Here is a 20,398-nt window from a genome sequence, read left to right on the forward strand (position 1 = left end):
TGAAGCCTGAACAATTCACTTCATCCACAACCTATAATCCTTCTAGAGCTATTCAATTCACTTCAACAGATTCCATCAGTAAGGGTTGATCTCGGTGAAGCTGGAGCTGTTCATCTACCTATCAATCATTCATATGGTTAATCAATCATTCATATGGTCAACTCCAAATTATTGGAACCCTTCAAGAGAATTGGCAATAATAGACATCACATGAATTTTCCATTCAAACAACTAAACACAAGGATGATTTTGTTTACATTTTTGAAGCATTTGTTGTCAATTAAGCAGTATTTGGAATGTGAGAATGCTTTATTATCTTTATTCATTCAATCATTCATTAATCTTCAGTAATGACATTATGCTCGTCAGGGTCACATCACTACATCGTGGTAACAGAAAGAGAAGGGCAAGACAATTTAGATATAATGGACCTGCAACAGACTGAAGTCCATGCTGTGTGTGTACATATACATTCAAATCATGGGAAAATTTAGCATAACCAATCCACCTGCCTTCATGTTTCTTAACAATGGGAGTAAACTGACAAACCTGGGTGAAACCTATGTGAAACTCTACACAGACAGTATCCCAAGCTCAGGCTCAAACCAAAAACCCTATTCATCTATTCATCGTGCCACCATGCCAAACTTTTATACATATTTTTACATACATCTTTTATACATATGTTGAGGCTATTCATATTACACTGTATATACTGTATAAATATATGATGCCAATATTTCTGCTATACCCCTGCTATAAGACACAGAATGCTGACTGACCTGTGCGGTTGTGGTCTGCTTGCCCTGTCGGTTGGACGCCGTGGTGGTGGTGATGTCCGTCAGCGAGGGCGAGGCTTCAGAGCGGTTGCCAGAGGCAGAGGCACTGGACTGGGGCGTGATGGACGAGGAGGGCAAGTCACCGACCAGACGGGCACTGCCCTCCACGCGCACGTTGGGTTCGCCCTCAGCAGCCATGTTGAGCACTTTGAGGCCGTTGTAGTAGAGGCCAGACAACTGGCCTTGAAATGGCCGACTACCTCGTTCGCCACCACCGATCTTTATTGTAGTCTGACTGTTGAAGATGGTGAGCTGTCGACCTGCCAATGGACAACGTTACACAAATACAGGAGTGTTCAACAGCTCGCTCACGCTAGGAGTGCACACAAACATACACATACATACATTCTATGTCTCTCTCACTCTCACACACGTACATGCACACTTAGGAGTGATGAAAGCCGACAATGAAACACACGACATAAGTGTCCTTATTCTTCCTGAGGAAGCATGGAAGCAATAAGTTACTCTAACGCAAACAGCAACACCAGTAATTTATCGACTCTGATTTAATGGGCTGCTGTAGACAATGCAAACAAATGGAGACGATGAAGAAACTGGCTCCCGAGTAATCAATGGAGCTTTGCTAAAAGGACAATCAAATGCTTTTGGGTGGTAAAATATTCACCCTCTGTTTGTGAAAGTAACAGCAGAAGCAAGAAAATACAGATGGAAATGATTTGTTTTCACAGTTCGTGAGCAAAACTTGGTTGCTGATGAGATTGCCTTTCAGCAAGGGCAGTGGCAATTTAAATTAATTAGACTGAAATAAGGCGCATGTGGGATGGTTTTACAACTACATGACACATAAACCATTCATCATGATAATAACTTCATTAAAAAAGAAAAACAAAGAAACAAAGTTCAAAATCAATCACTCTGAACATTTCAATTTATTACATACATTACAGCATGCACTCAGAAGTCTTTTCCTTTCTTATGGGTTTAATTTGCTTGTTAAAGGGACTTCATATCTGATGCCAATAATCATTGAAGCTATTTAAGATGCATTTGCTTTGATTTTTAAACTCTGCACTTTAGCAGTTTCCAAAAGCAATACGTTTAGCATAAAATAAATGTACATAAATGAATTAAAACATCAGTCATCACTATGAATTGAAAATGTAAAAAAGTACTTTAACTGCTGATTTATAGTTTTACATTGGGAAAAATTATTTAAGTATTTTAATGATATATAGATATAATTTTAATGATTGCGCTAACTTTATTATCAGTATATTACCAGTCCCTTTAACCTGTAATTGCCAGGTAAAACTGATTACATATGCAGTATATAAACACACATTATTCTACTGTACAATGCAAATATTACAGACTACATTGGTTTAAAGTTTTAAAATTTGTTATACAGGGGATTTATGTTTTAGATGGTTTATTATTTGTGCAGTATATCACTTGATTATGATGAAATTATCTTTTATTTAAAGTTTTAATCAATGTTTTTACCTTTGTCGAGTAGCCAATCGTCAACTACTCGACCGAGCCGATATGGGATTCGCTGTCTAGCAATCGCCAGGCGTTCGTTATCAATGTTGCCTTTAAAGTTTAAAGAGACATTTCATTGTTAAAATCTGAAAGGTGAAAGATTAAAACCGTGAACAAACTGCCTCAACTATCTAATTTTTTGGTTTGAAAATTTGGTACATCAAGATTACATACATAACACTGATAAAGCTTTTCAATCAGTCAATTAACTTTTATTATTTAAGCCAACAAATTATTCCTATATTATGATAAATAGTGCAATATATGTTAAATATTCACCTACTCTCTTAAGGTTATGAGAAAACAAGCAAAAGCAAACGTTTAAATACAATGTCACTCATTTACAAAATACATTTACAAAATGATAATCCTTTTAAATCTTTTTTTTTTTTTCCTTTTTTCTTTTTCTTTTTTTAAGCAGATTTTTCATCTAGTTATACAATGCTCATTTTAACCTAGACATCGTCACTGCAGTACATTCAACCTTTTGGAAAGCCAATTCGATTTTAGTAACACAACTGCTATCTAAAAGCAAAGATTTTCATTCATTTACGTTACACTAAAATCTCACTCTAATTAAAAACAACACATTTAGACAGCAAAGAAGACAGCAGTAAAAATATCAGCAAAACACACCAGAATATATGCAGCAGGGAAACAATCAGAGTTAAAACAATGAAAATGTTATCAGTCAGTTTTCAGCAGAACATATTTGTGAATTGGAGAATTGGTGTTGACAAAAGCTTTGTCCTCAGAGATTCATCACAGGAACACATCTATTTTTTTTTCTAATCCCAAATCCTTGAACAATAACAGACAAAGCTGTGTTGTCACCTGGGAATGAACTGCTCTCACATGTGGATATCTGTATGCCACACCATGTTGCAAGATTGACAGGTTTTGCTTTTATACACACAACAATGTGTCAGCTAGTTATTGCTCTCTGGGATTCGGCTCAGACAAAAACATTTACTTCACTTCCATTACGGCCTGCATGTAATTGCTACTCCTATATTCTGTCGAGCAAAAGAAAAGGGAACCTGACGAGTTGTGATTCCTATAAATAAAAGTATAATTACAGTGTACAATTTTTACCCCCCTGAGTCATTAACTTGTTAGTTTCCAATCAGCTGAAAGTCTTTCTGTGTTTCTCCTTCTTCATTACTCTGTAATTACACAAAATGGAAAAAATTTCCGATCTGACTGAATATGTGTGAGCGACAGAGGTGTAAAGGTGTCTAGAGGATAAAATGCATCCACCCTTCTTATCCAATTTCCCCACACACATTTGCTTTTTAAAACTTCCCCATGGTAAAACTTCCCCCTCTGAATATAATAATAATAATAATAATAATAATAATAATAATAATAATAATGCTACTACTACTACTACTAATACTACTAATGCTAATAATTACTAAATAAAAATGATAATGTTCAGTGTATTACCACCAGCCGATAGCTAAAACTTTAAATTTCCAACAATTTCTATATCATTCCAATGTTTAGAGTACGATTTTATATTCAAAAACGCAACATAGAAAATGTAAAGATGCATGAGGCATGAGGCAGCATCTGTAATGTGATTTAATGCAGGAGGAAATCGAGGTATTAAAGAAGGTTGTGGTTAACGCATGCTCTGGTATTAGGACTCAGCTGCTAATAAATCAGTGCATGTGTGTGGTTTTATATCGTCTTCTTCATCACCAGATTCACATTGGGTTAAAAAGTTTTATAATGACCCTGGGATCATAGAGTACCAAGGAAAATGTTGGATTATTGATTGTGAGTTCTACATGTCAGCAGCAACCAAAAATATATCTCCATGAATGTTCATTGCAGAAATCATAATAATAATGTAAGAGGTTATTTAAAAAACCCCCAAAAAAACAAAAAACACTGTAGGATTTTTGTGCTCTTTAATCACCAGTTCAGCTGAGTATGGCATGAGATTTTATATATATACATATATTTATATTTATTTATAATATTATGCTTGATTAAAGGTTAAAGTTCATATGGTTACATGACACTAACATAAGCCTTTTGTTATAACAAGACTGTTGTCAAAGTGACACAAGTGTGCCACATGCAGATATTAGGAATGAGTTACAGTATCTAACAGCCGATCGGTAAAAAAGCTAAATTAGGCAAATTCTGTTTAAATAGCTTTAAATTAATTACAATATAAATATATGTCATTACAATGTCTAGATATCGCCAAAGTTTGGCAAAGTGTTTTACATAAGTTTGCTACATCATCTAAAAATAAGTCATGATATTTTAAAGTAGGTCAGCCATGAAAGTGCCTTAACACAACCTAATGACCTAATGGCAAGGAAAATCTGTTACAAGACTTGGGTGTTATGTCACCTTGACATTGAAATCTTTTCAAACGATCATGCTGATTTACAGTAAAAAATAAAAATCAGCCGGAAATCTTGTCTTAGTCCCAAAGAAAGGGAATATTGTGGCCAGCTGAAGAGGGTGATAGAGAGATCCTGATCACTGACCAATGACCATATTCAAGGATTAAATGTGAAAGGTGAAAGATCAGGGATGTCTCACTGAGCTGTTCATTGCTGATGAACCTGTAGCTGGATTTAAATCCCTGGCAAAGCTACAACAAGCAGAAACACTCAGCATGTTGTACATCTACCAGTGAAGACAACCGTTATGAAAGGCTTATGCATGTATCACAGAGTCCTATGAACACTGCCTTTAAGTGCAGTGTTAGTGAATAGTCTCAGCCTGTATAATTAATACCGGAATCTAGATGTTTAGGTGATTCATTCTGGAATGATCGAAGCTACGTAAAGTAAATAAAGAGTAAATGACGACTCTACCTACGGTAAACCACCTCAGATATACTTCTCTCCATAGCAGACTAACCTATTCATTTCCCCCTCCTGCTTCAAATTCACATTAAGTGTGCAGCATGTCAGAATAAATGAGAAAACACGAATACTGTTTTAGAGAAAAAAGAAGAAAAAAAAGTCCTAATAGCTGATTGAGGCGAAACACATTGTCATTATCATTCTTGTAGTTAATTCAAATTCGGGTTAGTTTATCAGCCCTTTCCTGCAAAGCAGCGTCAATCAAGCTCTGATTAAATGGAATCATCATGGGTTTTTTTTGGATTGGAGAAAAGTTTCGCTCCTGCCGTCTCTGACGCTGTGTTAATTAGCATTCAGACGCTGATTCATGGGGCTCATTTTTCCTTCTCTAAATTTGTCAAAATGTCATATCTGAACAGATCCACATGAACATGATCTCTGATCATCTTCTTGACCGACTGACAGCTGTTTGGGGAAATTGTTTAGATTTGGTCATTCTAATAATAAAGGATAAAAACAGAAATATATCCTGTCTCTGTCTTTTCCGAATTTCACCTGTTCCTCCTTGTTTCCTTTCCTCCTTGTTCATTGTACTTTATGTACCTTATTCTGTGCATGTGACAGACTCGGTGCTTCACAACAGCAACCAGCATCTATGCCACTACATGCGGGATGATGTAAACGTGAGAAAGCCTGATGCTTTTAGTTAGCCTGCCTGAACTGCTCGAAATATAAAATGTCTGACCATGGATTAGAGTAATCCTGTTAGCTTCCTTTCATAGGAATGCCAAATCTGATTGAGGATTTGGGTAGAAGCTCAGATCTAAAGCCTTAATGATTGCATGATCTATCTTTACCGTAGGGTATGATGATTTATTTTAATGATAAACTTAACTTAAGATACAGGATTTAATGATTTTACAAGTCAGATTTCCTTACTTCAGATTTGGAAGTGACAGGAGAAATCAGACGGAAGCGATGGAGAAGACATTATAGCCGTCACACTGATGCAGTGCAAACTGAATATGATTCTGTCACTTTTCTCCCCTCTCCCTGTACTCGCCAAAGACGAGCATAATTGAAGACATGCTTGAAGACTGCATTCAAAATCATCTGCATAATGGAAGTGATATCTATGAAAAAACCTTGCCGTTAACTGGAAACAAACATTTCCCTTTTCATTGTGATTGACAAACGAGAGCAATAGGATTATTCCTCATCTCTGATCTTTAGTTAAGCTTTTGTCAGGGTTTTTTTAGGCGTCTGTGAGGCTACTGAATTGGATAACCTGTTCTTTGACATTTACAGCCTTATAACCCCCTTCTTCCCATCCCTCCAGCCATCATCACTGCTGACATTTAAAAAGGATAGCAGGGTTACCATTTCAGACCTGAGAGAAAGAACAACCACAGACAAAAAGAAATTTTGTCCTTAACCCTGCAATTGACAGTCTGGTCCAAAGCTCCGACAGCCTTTATTATTGATATTGTGAATGTCTGTGTGTGTGTGTGTGTGTGTGTGTGTGTGTGTGTGTGTGTGTGTGTGTGAGAGAGATAGAAAAAGAGAGAGAAAGAAAGTGTTTGTCTGTGTAAGGGGATGTGGGAAGGGGCTTACCTGTTGGATATCGCTCAATGACTGGCAGATCGTCCACCTGCAAAGTGGCATTACCACCACTCCTTGTAAAGCGAACTATGTGGTACTTTCCATCATTTACAAACTTTGAGGTTTCTTCAATATTTATGTCATCTGTGCCCACATTGAACACCACTCTGATATTGCCTTTGTCCTGTGCAAAATGACAGAGAAAGAAAAACATGAAAATATGTAAACAATCTTGGATCCTGCAGCATTTCTCTCTATTCTCCAGCAGGCACTCACTCTGTAAAGGTAACAAAAAAACATACCAGTGTTCTGCATAAACATAAATTCAAATATTATTAGTTAATAATTTCTTCTTCTTTAATCCATCCAGTGGTGTGCAGCCTCTGTATGCTTTATATTAACCAACAAACAAAAAACAACACTGTAAAGAAACTCGCTAATCGAACATAAAAACAAAAGCACCATTTATTTGTCCGTGTGTAATTTATCTGGAAGCACAAAGCATCAGAAAGATTTACTGACACTATAATGGACTCTCAAATAGCAGCATTTATATTTCATAAGTTAATCTCTCCGGTTTCTATTTTAATTAGGCTATTACACAAAGGAAATGCATGACAATGGAGAAATTAAGATGTATTTTTCCCACTTGTATTTATGCCTCCTTATTCTTGATGGCATTATTGTATCCATAAGATAAGAACACTTAATAATTTGAAACACTGCATCTGTGAAAATCTGGCTTAATACTCATACTCCTGTCTCACCCGAGTTAATGAGATGGTCAAATGTTAATGAGGGGGTCAAATGAGGATGCCGAAGGAACTATTTCTTGATTTTCTGCTCGGTTTAGCTGGCCATATTTTAAATTTAAGCTTGTACACAAGAGAGAGAAAGATAGGAGCATTGATGTATGAGAGGACCATCACGTAGAGAGTTATTCACTTAGTTGGTGTTGGGGTGCAATTAAGAGTAATATATGTGATGTGTAACGTTATTAAACAACACAAAAACACTCATTTTTATTAAAAATGTTGTGTTAAAGACACACACAGATGAAATATATACACTGAATTAAACCCTTCTTTTAAAACCCGTAGAACAGCAGCCTGGTCACTCGGATTAATCGGCGGCTCATTGGTGTGAAGCATAATTTGTCTCTTTGTTTCTGCTAGCGAGTTAATGCTGATTCTTGTCAGTGACTATTAATGTGCAGAAGGCGATGTGATACACATCTACACCACTAGATGGCCTCAAATATTAATTACTGTTTGGTCAAACAGTGATAAAACAGAGCAGGGCTATTTTACATCAATCACTTCCATGGAAACCAGTTTAAAAAGAGCAAGTAAAAAACACACACATATCTAATTAATTCCCCAAACATGCAATGTACTGACTTGCTGTCATCACAGCTTAATGGAGATGCAAACATGCACAGCAGTGTTCATGTATACAAAGCTGCCCTCTTGCCATAATTGCTCTATTTGCATGTGCACTGCTTGCTGGTTGTTTTCGTAATAAAGTGTCAGAAAGCATTTTTATCCGACCCCACTCAGACCCCTAACACTGTAGGGACACCGTTGCTGTTAAAACTGTCACTACAACTAGCTTTCAACCAACAGATCTTGCTCCATTTTGAGGAGAGAGAATGAGGCAGATGTTAGTCAGAGGCAAACAAGTTGACAGGCTACTGAATATTCTCCCTGCTTCTCTGAAATCTGTGTCAGTGTAAATAATCAGATGAAATATGAGCCAAGGAGATGAGAGGAAATTCTATTCATGACTCATTCATACCTTTCTAACAGGGCAAAGCCTGACACCAGAGTTCATTCATTACCTTACCCAAGAGAGGAGAGACATTGCTCTTCTGACTGTCTTGGGCTCTAAACTCAGCAGCTCTCGGTCTTTGCTTGGGCAGAATGTTCCTCTAGGACCTCAACCATAATGAGGACACAGTGCCTGTTAGCCCTATAGCCAGTGTCAATATGACAATGCTTGCACTTCACCCTCATCACCTTGTCCTCTCTCTCTAATGACATTCCTCCCCGACCAATTTCTCTTCTTCTGTCCGTTTTTCCTCCATTTTTTTTTCCTGTGAAGTGATGTGAGAGAAAAAGGTTGTGCTCTGATGAGCCGTGACATGCAATGCTCCGCGCTAAATGGGAGACTGACCTCCCTTTCACCATCCACTCTGGACAAGAAGATGACCTCAACCCAGCGGCCGTGCTATAAAGACTCCTTGACTTGGTTCTGGTGGGAAGAGACGGACTGATAGAAAGAAAAAATGAAAAAGGAAAAAAGAAGAAGGAAATAATACTTGAGTGAATTTGACGGCGATGATAGAAAAGAAACAATCAGTGCCTGTGTTGGCCAGCGAGTTCAAACCCATTACAGTGAAACTCCACTGTTCTCACTGCTCTCAGGCAATAAGCAAATAAGAGCAATGGGCTACAACAGAGCATGGATGGGGCAATAATTTTTATCCCCTTTGACTTCAAAGCAGGTTTAATCACAGAAAAAATGTAGGAGGCCATAGTTTAAGAGATACACGTACCACTGTGGTAATGTTTCTGTCCTACATTCTGTCCCATGCGTAATAGTGTCCCAGATTAGACACACTCCACTTAAAAAGCTCCAACATGAATGCCTTTGAGGCAAAAGACGCAAGAGAGGATAGAGTAAATGAGCCATGACACCAAAGCCCAAATTACTATGAAACAATAAATGCTCTGGGTTGTACACTTCACTGTGTGGTGTTCTGTAAATGAATTAAAGTAAATAATACATTTATTTATATATATATATATATATATATATATATATATATATATATATATATATATATATATATATATATATGTGTGTATATTACACCGATGGTTATTTTTTCACCAGTGAGACCGTGGTGATGGTTTAGGAACTGCTTAATTATTTAATTTTCACAACAAAAGACTCAAAATCAATTCTTATTGGCTAAACTAGTTTGGTTCAAGCATCAAAATGACATTACCTTGAGCCACTTTAGTTTGTTTTCATGGCCAATATTTAAAAAAAACGCAGTATCAGTAATATGTGCGGTGACTAAATAAGAGCTGTGTTGATCGTTTTGGTTAGTAATAACTAGATACACAATTGTACTTAACTAAAAAATCTACACTTATAGAAAGGACATTGTTATAATCACACTATCAGAAGTCACTCGGATGAGGATGGCTTAAATTTTGACTTTGGTTATGTTCTTCCTCACCAACTTTGCCTCTGGTTTGCTCAAAAGGGATGAATGTAAATTTTATCATTTATATTCTGAATTTATAGATTTCTGTAAAGCTGCTTTGTGACAACGTCCATTGTCCAGTGCTATATGAGTAAAATTCAAATAAATTGAATCATTATGATGCTAATAACCCATTTGACACACTTTCAGCTACATCCTTGAATTTAATAGTTAATAAAACATTAAATATATTCCTGTTATTTTATATTTCACTGTCTTGAATCAGGCTGGACTCATATAATAAACCTGTTCTTTTGACCGCAAACATTTTGATCATACAAGCCTATTTTCTATTTCACCCCCACAACAACGTCTCTGTTCTCTGAAAGGCGCTGAAAGGATTTCTGGGTAAAATATAATCTCAGAGCTAAAATTACTTTCCATAATGTTGTTGTCTTTCTACAGACTCTCATATCTGTTTCTGTAATTATTCATCTCTCAAGCTGGTGCAATCGTTGTCTGCTTTTAAAAAAGGTTTGCTGTCGTTTGAACAAACCCTGCCTTCAGGTCAGCACTGATACCAAGCCGGTGGAAAATCTGAGCTCGTCTAAACACGGCTTAATCCCTCAGCCTACTGCTAGTTATATTTAACTAATTTACTTTAAATTACCGAATATCATCTAACTCAATGTGCAAATGTGTTGTACATTGTATATTGTTTGAAATATGTTTTCTGTTGTTGATTTCACAACACACAGACACATGCACACACTCCATGTGTGAATAATGAATTTTGGTTTGAATGCAGCCTCCAGAGTTTTCTTTCCAGAGATTTCTCCTAGGCAATTAGGGGACAACCACAGCGCCACCCTGACTGATGGAGCATTTTAACTCAATGTGAATGGCAACAATCTTCCAGTGCCAAAAACAAAATGAGGCAATTGTTCTCAACATGTGAAAGCAGAGATTACAATGAGTGTGAAAGAGTTGAGTGTAAAACGGGTCTGATTACACGATAGTCACAAAACTGCAGCATCCATTCAATATTTGTGTTATTGTTCAGTTGAATAATTAAGCTCAAGGCAGAATAATGCATAATTGTTTTGGATTTATTCGTTTGGGATAATTGGTGTTAAATCAATAGATGCAAAATAACAAGTAGTAATTATAGTAATATTATAATTATTATTATTATGCTTTTACACACACACACACACACACACACACACACACACACACACACACACACACACCCAACAAGTCCTATAACACACCCAGAAACACAGTTGCCAATTCCCAAAGGGCTGATATAGTGTTGCTTCAGGAGCCACTAATGATGTGCCTCATTTAGTGCACAGTACAAGCTGTAGCTGCTGGAATGTGACAGTGTGTGTGTGTGTGTGTGTGTGTGTGTGTGTGTGTGTGTGTGTGTGTGTGTATGTATGCGCACTGCTGAGGAGCCATGGCATTCAGCCCAAATGAGCCAGAGCAACTGTGAAACCTCAGCCATTTTACATGAAGAGCCTCTCTGCAACACTCAGGCTAATGCCTAGGGCTAATGCCTAGGGAGAGTGTTTAATTGGACCAAACACAAAGACAAGTGATACATGCTTTCATAAATAAATAGTGTGCGATATCAAAATAACACAATCATATACGACACTCTCCATAATGAACGTGCCATAATGTATCGGCTCTGTGTGTCAGGGGATAGAGACTAGAAACTACTGTGCTGTGTGTGCAGAATATGTGCTAAGTAAAACCATCCACACACACACACACACACACACACACACACACACACACACACACCACACACTCCTGTCACACACACTCACTCTTACTGTCACAAACAAACACACACACACACAAACACACACACATGCACCACACACGCACCACACACTCCTGTCACACACACTCACTCTTACTGTCACAAACACACACACACACACACACACACACACACGCACACACGCACCACACACTCCTGTCACACACACTCTTACTGTCACAAACACACACACACACACACACACACACAAACACACACACACACACACACACCACACACTCCTGTCACACACACTCACTCTTACTGTCACAAACACACACACACACACACACACGCACCACACACTCCTGTCACACACACTCACTCTTACTGTCACAAACACACACACACACACACACACGCATCACACTCTCCTGTCACACACACTCACTTTTACTGTCACAAACACACACACACACACACACACACACACACAAACACACACACACACACATGCACCACACACGCACCACACACTCCTGTCACACACACTCACTCTTACTGTCACTAACACACACACACACACACGCACCACACACTCCTGTCACACACACTCACTCTTACTGTCACAAACACACACACACACACAAACACACAAACACACACACACACACACACATCACACACTCCTGTCACACACACTCACTCTTACTGTTACAAACACACACACACACACACCACACACACACACCACACACACACACACACACACACACAAACACACACACGCACCACACACGCACCACACACTCCTGTCACACACACTCACTCTTACTGTCACTAACACACACACACACACACACGCACCACACACTCCTGTCACACACACTCACTCTTACTGTCACAAACACACACACACACACACACACACACACACACACACACACACACACACAAACACACAAACACACACACACACACACACCAAATTTATGTCCTTATCAGAACTAGATCGAGACCATACAAGTTAAGATTTCTGTTTTGGAACCTCTGAGACTAACACTTGGCCCCACTTCCTCTTAACTTCCAAAACCAGACAGAATATCCGGAAGCTATCCAGACGTGCTCTCATTGCCTGTCCCTCCAGCACTCATCTCCTGTTCTCTGAGAGCAAGCAGCAGTCTGAATAGAGATGAAATCTCCTAAAGCACTTTCCTATCAGTCTCTTCCACATTCTGTAGTCAGACGGATGAATTCAGACTGCTTTTTTCCCCATGCACCTGTCATTAGACTTAAATAGTCAGTTCTTGTTGAAGCTTTAGCTCTAAACTGACAGCTTGTTAAAAAAGTTTCAAATGATGTTTTTCACTCTTCACAAGCACCAGTTAAAACAATAACATCACTGTTTGTTACAGGCATGTTTTTACACCCTGGTTTTATTTTCATACTGATGTTTTAATCCCACAGCTACAAAGCGACAGGTAGAATTTTGGTAACTGTCCAAACTAGGCTTCTGTCTATGGGAGGAAATTAAAATCGAGTTGGGAGACAGTGGTCAGTGTCACGGTTTCATTTCATACTTTTTTGGAAAAGGGGTTTTAAAATGTGTTAGAGTGTTATTAAAGTGTTATTGCCGCAAGAGAAGGGGAAAGAAGAGGAGGAGAGGAGGTGAAGGAGGAATGTCGTGTTCGCTTGACATGGTTCCAATTTTGCCAGTACATGGTTTAAGTAAGAAATAGCAGTTCTCTGGGCATTCTGTTATCGGGGCAGTTCTTTCTTTACTCAAAATTTTGAATACAAAAAAAATGCAGCTTGTCCTAAAAAAAAGAAAAACCATGAAAGTATATGGAGTGTCTATTATTTAAGTTGTGTATAGTAAATAATTGTGGGGGGCACGGTGGCTTAGTGGTTAGCACTTTCGCCTCACACCTCCAGGGTTGGGGTTCGATTCCTGCCTCCACCTTGTGTGTGTGGAGTTTGCATGTTCTCCCCGTGCCTCGGGGGTTTCCTCCGGGTACTCCGGTTTCCTCCCCGGGCCAAAGACATGCATGGTAGGTTGATTGGCATCTCTGGAAAATTGTCCCTAGTGTGTGATTGCGTGAGTGAATGAGTGTGTGTGTGTGTGTGTGTGTGCCCTGCGATGGGTTGGCACTCTGTCCAGGGTGTATCCTGCCTTGATGCCCGATGATGCCTGAGATAGGCACAGGCTCCCCGTGACCCGAGGTAGTTCGGATAAGCGGTAGAAGATGGATGAATGAATGAATGAATGAATGAATAGTAAATAATTCCTAGATATGATATTAGACCTAGAATGAGCAGATTTGTATAAAAACAAATCAATAATCAGAACTGGGTATTCGACAGCGTTGTGGTTTAATTCCTAGGTTTCTTTTCCCAAAGAGAATCTTTCTAAGATACAGGGTAATACACAGAAGCTCTGATGATTCCTCTGAACAAATTAAATAACTGGAACAATGTAGGACTCTGATATGTAATTTCTCACCTGATCCTATGAACTCATGGTAACACAGTACTGCCGCACACAGCCTTGTCAGACATTAATCTGTTCATCTTCCTTTTTTTTTTTCTCTCTGAAGAAATCTGGAGCACTGTGCCATGATTTTCTCATCTGTCTCCTATTTCCCCTTTCCTCTCATATGGTCTGCTTTTCCACAGTTTCTCGGTACCACTGTGTGTCCTCCTGCTGAGCTAGCCTTTGTCTGTCATTAATCTTCAAGTGGACTTATGGGTTTGTTAGCTACACACACACACACACACACATACACACACACACACACACACACACACACACACACACACATCATTTGGCTCGCCAGCTTGGCAAGTTAAAACAACTAGACTTGGAAATGTGCTTTTGAATTCTCTTCACGTGTTTAACACCTCCCTCAGTCTCACTACTGTCTTGCAGCTTTTGGACTGCACAATGTATTTTATGTCTATCAAGGATGCACTGTAGAGAACGTTCATTTCATGTTTACTTTTTTAACGCTTTGAATTAGAATGATATATACACTAGATTACAACACTGAATTTGGTCACAGACATTTCTAATTGAATCATTTTTATGATGATATATTAGACACCAGACCCCCCAATGATTAGCTTCCTATCTTCTAAGATGTAAAGCGATTTTTACAGCAAAAGTTTCATTGTCAAACACACGTAGGTAAATTTGTTGTTGCTTAGTGACTTTTAGTTTCCACCTCACTACAGATTTAGTCACTCGTTTTTCCTGTCTACTTTTTCCTCCGATATTTTCTTCTGTTTCTCAGATTTTCTTACTCTCAGTAAAAGAACAAACGTGAAGAATGATCAATGATAATGCTTCACTGATAATGATATTAAATTCACTCATAAATATTGAGGGTCGTGCACGTCGCTGAACATAGAGGTGACGCTGCCTGTTTGAAAAATCGAGACATCGTGGCCTCCTTGTTAACGTGGTCAGTGATCCTGGGTTAATTCACTTTCACAGACGCGGTCAGTGGATAATGATATCCCCTGTGCCTTCAGGCAGGTTTATCAAAGCACAGAGCTGCATTACCACAGGGCCCATTAATGTCAATACTGACAGCCTTAATCTAACCGGTGTCTAAACACACTTAATGAGACAGCAGGGAAAAGCACTTTTCAATTAATTACAGTAAAAAAATGACACCGGGTGTTTGCAGCTTTGTCAATAATGCTGGAAGCGCACTTAATGATGATGCAGGTACATCTAATTTCCCCTCCTACGCTTTGGTGAGTCATTTAGAAAAAAAATTTCTTTATGCTGGGGTAGTAGTTAGAATAGCAAAAATATCTGTTAAAAATATAGATTTATAAACCGTGCCATGTTTAAATAGTAAGCCAGAGTACTGTAGGTACTGTAGGTACGTAATCTATAAAAAAGTATGAAACAGCACCTATATTTGTTGTTCTATTATTAGCAGGTATCTTACAGCTTGAAATTAATATAATTCATGTAAAATATTTTCACAGCTTTACTCTACAGTGGCCCTGAAGGTCCTGAACGTTTCATAAAATATTTAAAGAAACACATTTAAGATGGGTTTCTAGTTGAAAGACACACACTAAAGGTACAACAGATATAACCTTGAGGGGACTGAGCTAGCCACAAGAAGAGGTACAGCTTTGTACCTTGATTTTGACAGTGTATATTAATCATTTTCTGTAAGTCACACCGTGTTTGGATGCAAAAAAGCCACATCTTATCTGTGACCTTTAAATACATGCATATGTCCTTTTCTGATGATTAATGCACATAAATATTAAATGGCATAAATCTTGATTAATCTCTGGAATGGAGAAAAAAAATGGAGAAAAGAATGTAGTCCCTCACAAAGCACATGTTTTAAGGACTGACCCAAACTGATACATGGAGCATTTGATAGTTTCAATGTGAATAAGCTGAATAAGCCATAAGGAAAGAAAATGGGGTCTGAAAAATGCCCGTGAGAAAATGTGCTGTATGTTCTGAATGCTTGAATACCTCTTTCACATGCCACTTCTCCATCTCTTCACTATTAAATGCATACATACACGCATGATATAAATAATACATATATACGTATACACACAAAATAAATAATATAAATAATATATTTAAAACCAGGCTTGTAAAATAGTAGTGAGCAAGCTTCTGGCTATCAGAGAGCCCAGTAAGCAAGACAAAGGCTTTGAAGCTGTGCTTGTGTTCAGCCATCAGCACTTGACTGCATTCTGAACAAATTGCAAGAGCAGAAAAAAAATGTAGTGTGATGTCACTCCTTAGAGAGTGAGAGAAAGAGAGAGAGAGAGAGAGAGAGAGAGAGAGAGAGAGAGAGAGAGGGGCGAGAGAAAGAGAAAGTGAGAGAGAGTGAGAGAGTGAGAGAAAGAGAGAGAGGGGGGTGAGAGAGAGAGCGAGCGAGAGAGAGAAAAAGAGAGAGTGAGAAAGAGAGAGAGAGAGAGAGGCAGACAGACAGACAGACAGACAGAGAGGCTGATTGTTCTGAGGAGTGTTTCTTGATTACAGAGAGGGTGGTTTTTAAAAAAAAGAGAGAGAAACAATCTACCACCACCAGCTCATCTTTTTCTTCACTTCTGCTTCCATCCTCCTCCTCTCATATCCCTGTGCTCCTCATAATCTGGTGCAGAGACAGAGAGGAGAGAAGCACAATAAACGAGCACAGCCCAGTGTCCCAGGGGAGACGCAGGCCTCCATCAAAGTGCCGTGTGAAGGCGAGAGAGCCGAGCAGAGCACCCTCTGTTAAACTCACTGCATGCTGTCATGGTTATTCATGCTAGAAATGTGAAAGTGCTGGAACATTTGTGTGTAAAGCTGCTCTCTGCTTGTGGGAAGAGACCTGAAACATCATCATCCTAACAATCTGCCCCAACGTTTTCTGATCGTCTGTCTAAAGAGTTCTTGTGTGTGTGTGTTTATATATATATATATATATATATATGTGTGTGTTTGTGTTTGTATTGTGTCGCTTTTTTGAATAAAGTTGTGCATTTGAAGTCAACTTAAGACAAATCATTGGTTGCCTTTGTTATTGTAGCTGTAATTTGCCACATCAAAACTGGTTTACAGTGAAGAGGAGAAAGGAAGTGCATCCAATCTGGCAACCCTGCTGAGGAAGTGTATTTGTATGTTTGCGTGTGTATCCAGGACTCACTATCTGCAATTGCAAGTAGTCTCCGAGGCCAGATGAGCTGTCTACTCTGACCAGCACTGCGTCCTTCTGCTGCGTGCTGAAGCCAACTGCAAGACGGTCCGCCCTCGTGCTCGGCCTGTCATTGGGTGGCCAGGTGTACACAATCAACCCACCATCACGACCAAATATGTACGTAGTCCCCGCTGTGGAGAGAAAGATTATACTTTGTTAGAAATGAAGATACATTTTGCGTTAATCTATTATTTAAGATATTTTGTGTTCCAATGCATTTAACCTTGATGAACTTTTAGAAGGAAATCTAAAATTTAATATAGCTTTGCTTTTTAAGCAAGAAAATTACACGAAAAATCACACATTATGGCCTTGACACCAAATGCCATATAATCAAAGAATTTGAAGTTATAAAACCTACTGAATGCAACATAGCATTGTGCAAATGAAGCATTGTTGCATGGATTGTTGATAGATGGTACTTATGCAATACATTGGATATCACCAAAGAATTGTTGATTGGATCTTGGTGAAAAAAAATAAATCCTTTAAATAGACGGAAGATTACCATTGCAATTACAATTTTTAACTTTATAATGATTATATTATTATTTTAATTGTGTTTTAATATGTTTATACCTTGATGATATCTATTGTATTTTCAATTTTTTTTAATTTATTTTGTGGGAAATAGTTTGATAAAAAAAAAAAAGTATTTTTTTTTGTTTTTTTTTGCAAGATGATTTTATATTGTGTATGTATTTTCTCCTGTATTTTTTTAAGTGCTCTTAAAAAAAACATTGATATTCAAGCTGAGTCTCAAGGTCTCAGTACCTCAGTCAAAACGTAAAACTAGTACAAAAAGTACTATCACACCTCTCTCTACATCTACCCTCTACATAAGGTATGACATGGTACCACAGAATCTACACAACACTCTAGAGTCACTGGTATGTTTATTGTGACAACTCAAATTATTCTTTACATATAAAACCATTTGAAAACAATAAATGAACCTTTTAAATGTCCGGGACATTTTATTGGTTTCAGTGTAGTTACTAAATTATGAGCTGGGATATTAAGGGGTTAAATTATGATAAAACAAATAAAAAAATAACTAGCTAAAGAATACTGTTAATGGGTTGTCAGATATAGTATAGTAACATCCATAGGTATAGCAGTTATCCATCAGGTTTAGGAAAATGATTCATTCTGTCAGCCTGAGTGCATGTGCTGTGTGTTACTGTAAAAAGCTCTTTGTATCCTTTGTGTGTGTGTGTGTGTGTGTGTGTGTGTGTGTGTGTGTGTGTGTGTGCGCGTGCATTTGTGTTTTACAGCACATTACAGTTTTAAAGCCCAGAGTGTGGGAGTATCTTGATGAGTCCATCAGTGGGTCAGACAGCCCCTGCTGTTTCCTGATTGGAATAATTACAGCCCTTGTGTGACCCTCATGGTGTCGGTGCCACTTGGGAACACCTGCATGTTTGCAATGACTGTGACAAGATGTGGTCTGGTTGTGTGAACACACACACACACATACACACACACACACAAACACACACTCACACACAAACACACACCATACCTAAATCACTGAGCTGATTGAGCATTCACAGTTCTAATTTAAGCTGCCCTCCGTACCCGCCAACATACTGGACAATCAATCTGGTCCCTGAAGTGGTCCGGTGCACTGTTTTAATATGCATTTAATCCGGGTGAGGTGAATAAACACACATACACACACACACACACACACACTCACAGATTTGGATCAGACAGCTATTTCTGCTCAGTACAAGCCATGGCCTGATGGAGCTAATTATAGTGTCACATGTAGACAGGCCACTGAGCCTCTGATTCTCTTAGTGATTCTCACAGAGTGAGAATCAGGAAAATGGAGCATATTTGGAAAAGGCAGAAAGAGAGACATAGCTAGAGATGGAGCGGTTTGAGAGATAGGATGAGATTAAAAGCGGGAGCTGCATTCGAGCCTGATGATGTATATTACTGTTAATGGAGTTGATCTCATTAGTCCAGTGCCTGCAACAGATCTTTTCATCCACCGTGACTTCCATAGTAATAAGCATGTGTAAAAATCATGACATGCCAGGTGCTTCAGGGCAAAAACACAGAATAAACCGCTAGTTAGGCTAGAGCTGTGGGATGTGAGATGCATTTCAACTCAGCGTCTCCTCTGCAGCAGGAGGAACAGCTGTGCAGCTTAGCTCTAGATCAACCAGAAGCGCTCTGATGCTCTCCGCAGTGCTAACATCCTGCAGTAAAGCCGCCATAGTAACAAGTTTTAAGGCCTAGATGGTCATATTTCCTAATACGCTTCTTTACTTATTCCCTCTTGCTCCATCCCTTTGTGTTGACTCTCTGTTTTTCAGAAAGACTGTGTGCATTTCAATGAGACCCTTTCACACCGTGTCAGCATTCAGCCCATATCCCCAACCACAAACACCCTCAGGGTCTCTTGCACATCCACACACACACACACACACACACACACACACACACACACACACACACACACACACACACAAAACCACATTTTCCTCACTGAGACAAGAAACAGCACTCAGACAGAAACAGCCTTCTTCACTTTTAAAGGAAAACAGGAGCTTTGCTTGTTAATGAGGCTCAGGTGTCAGATCTGTATGCAAACACACTTAAAAGTAGATGCTAATTAATTATAGATGCTGTGAAATGATGTCTATGCATACAGTACTAAACCCTGCTCCAAAGCACTGTAGAGTACACGGTGTTTAAGCACCAGCATTTTAATAACCATAGTTATGGTTCATTTTGGAGCAGGGATGCAAGAAGGAAACATTCCCTGTTTAAATATGACAAACAAATCTCTCTCCTCGTAAAACTGGTGTGTGATAGTATCACAATGAATAACCTAGCAACACGAGGAAAGATTGCTACCTAGAGTCAACCTGTTA

General features: G+C 38.6%; 1 protein-coding gene across 9 annotated transcripts in view; it reads right to left on the minus strand.

Annotated features, from left to right (window-relative positions):
* The window catches only part of nrxn1a (neurexin 1a), a 153,732-nt gene that overhangs the window by 14,688 nt on the left and 118,646 nt on the right, over positions 1-20,398 (minus strand). For 8 of the 9 annotated variants that reach the window (XM_060896289.1, XM_060896280.1, XM_060896323.1 and 5 more), the window contains 4 exons: positions 17,457-17,638; positions 6,797-6,968; positions 2,307-2,396; positions 783-1,099 (listed from right to left, as the gene is read on the minus strand). In XM_060896289.1, the coding sequence (XP_060752272.1) occupies positions 783-1,099; positions 2,307-2,396; positions 6,797-6,968; positions 17,457-17,638 (761 nt within the window). The remainder of the gene's footprint in view (positions 1-782; positions 1,100-2,306; positions 2,397-6,796; positions 6,969-17,456; positions 17,639-20,398) is intronic. The other variant, XM_060896331.1, reaches the window with a different exon arrangement.

Source organism: Tachysurus vachellii, chromosome 2 (assembly GCF_030014155.1).
Source record: "Tachysurus vachellii isolate PV-2020 chromosome 2, HZAU_Pvac_v1, whole genome shotgun sequence".
NCBI lineage: Eukaryota > Metazoa > Chordata > Actinopteri > Siluriformes > Bagridae > Tachysurus > Tachysurus vachellii.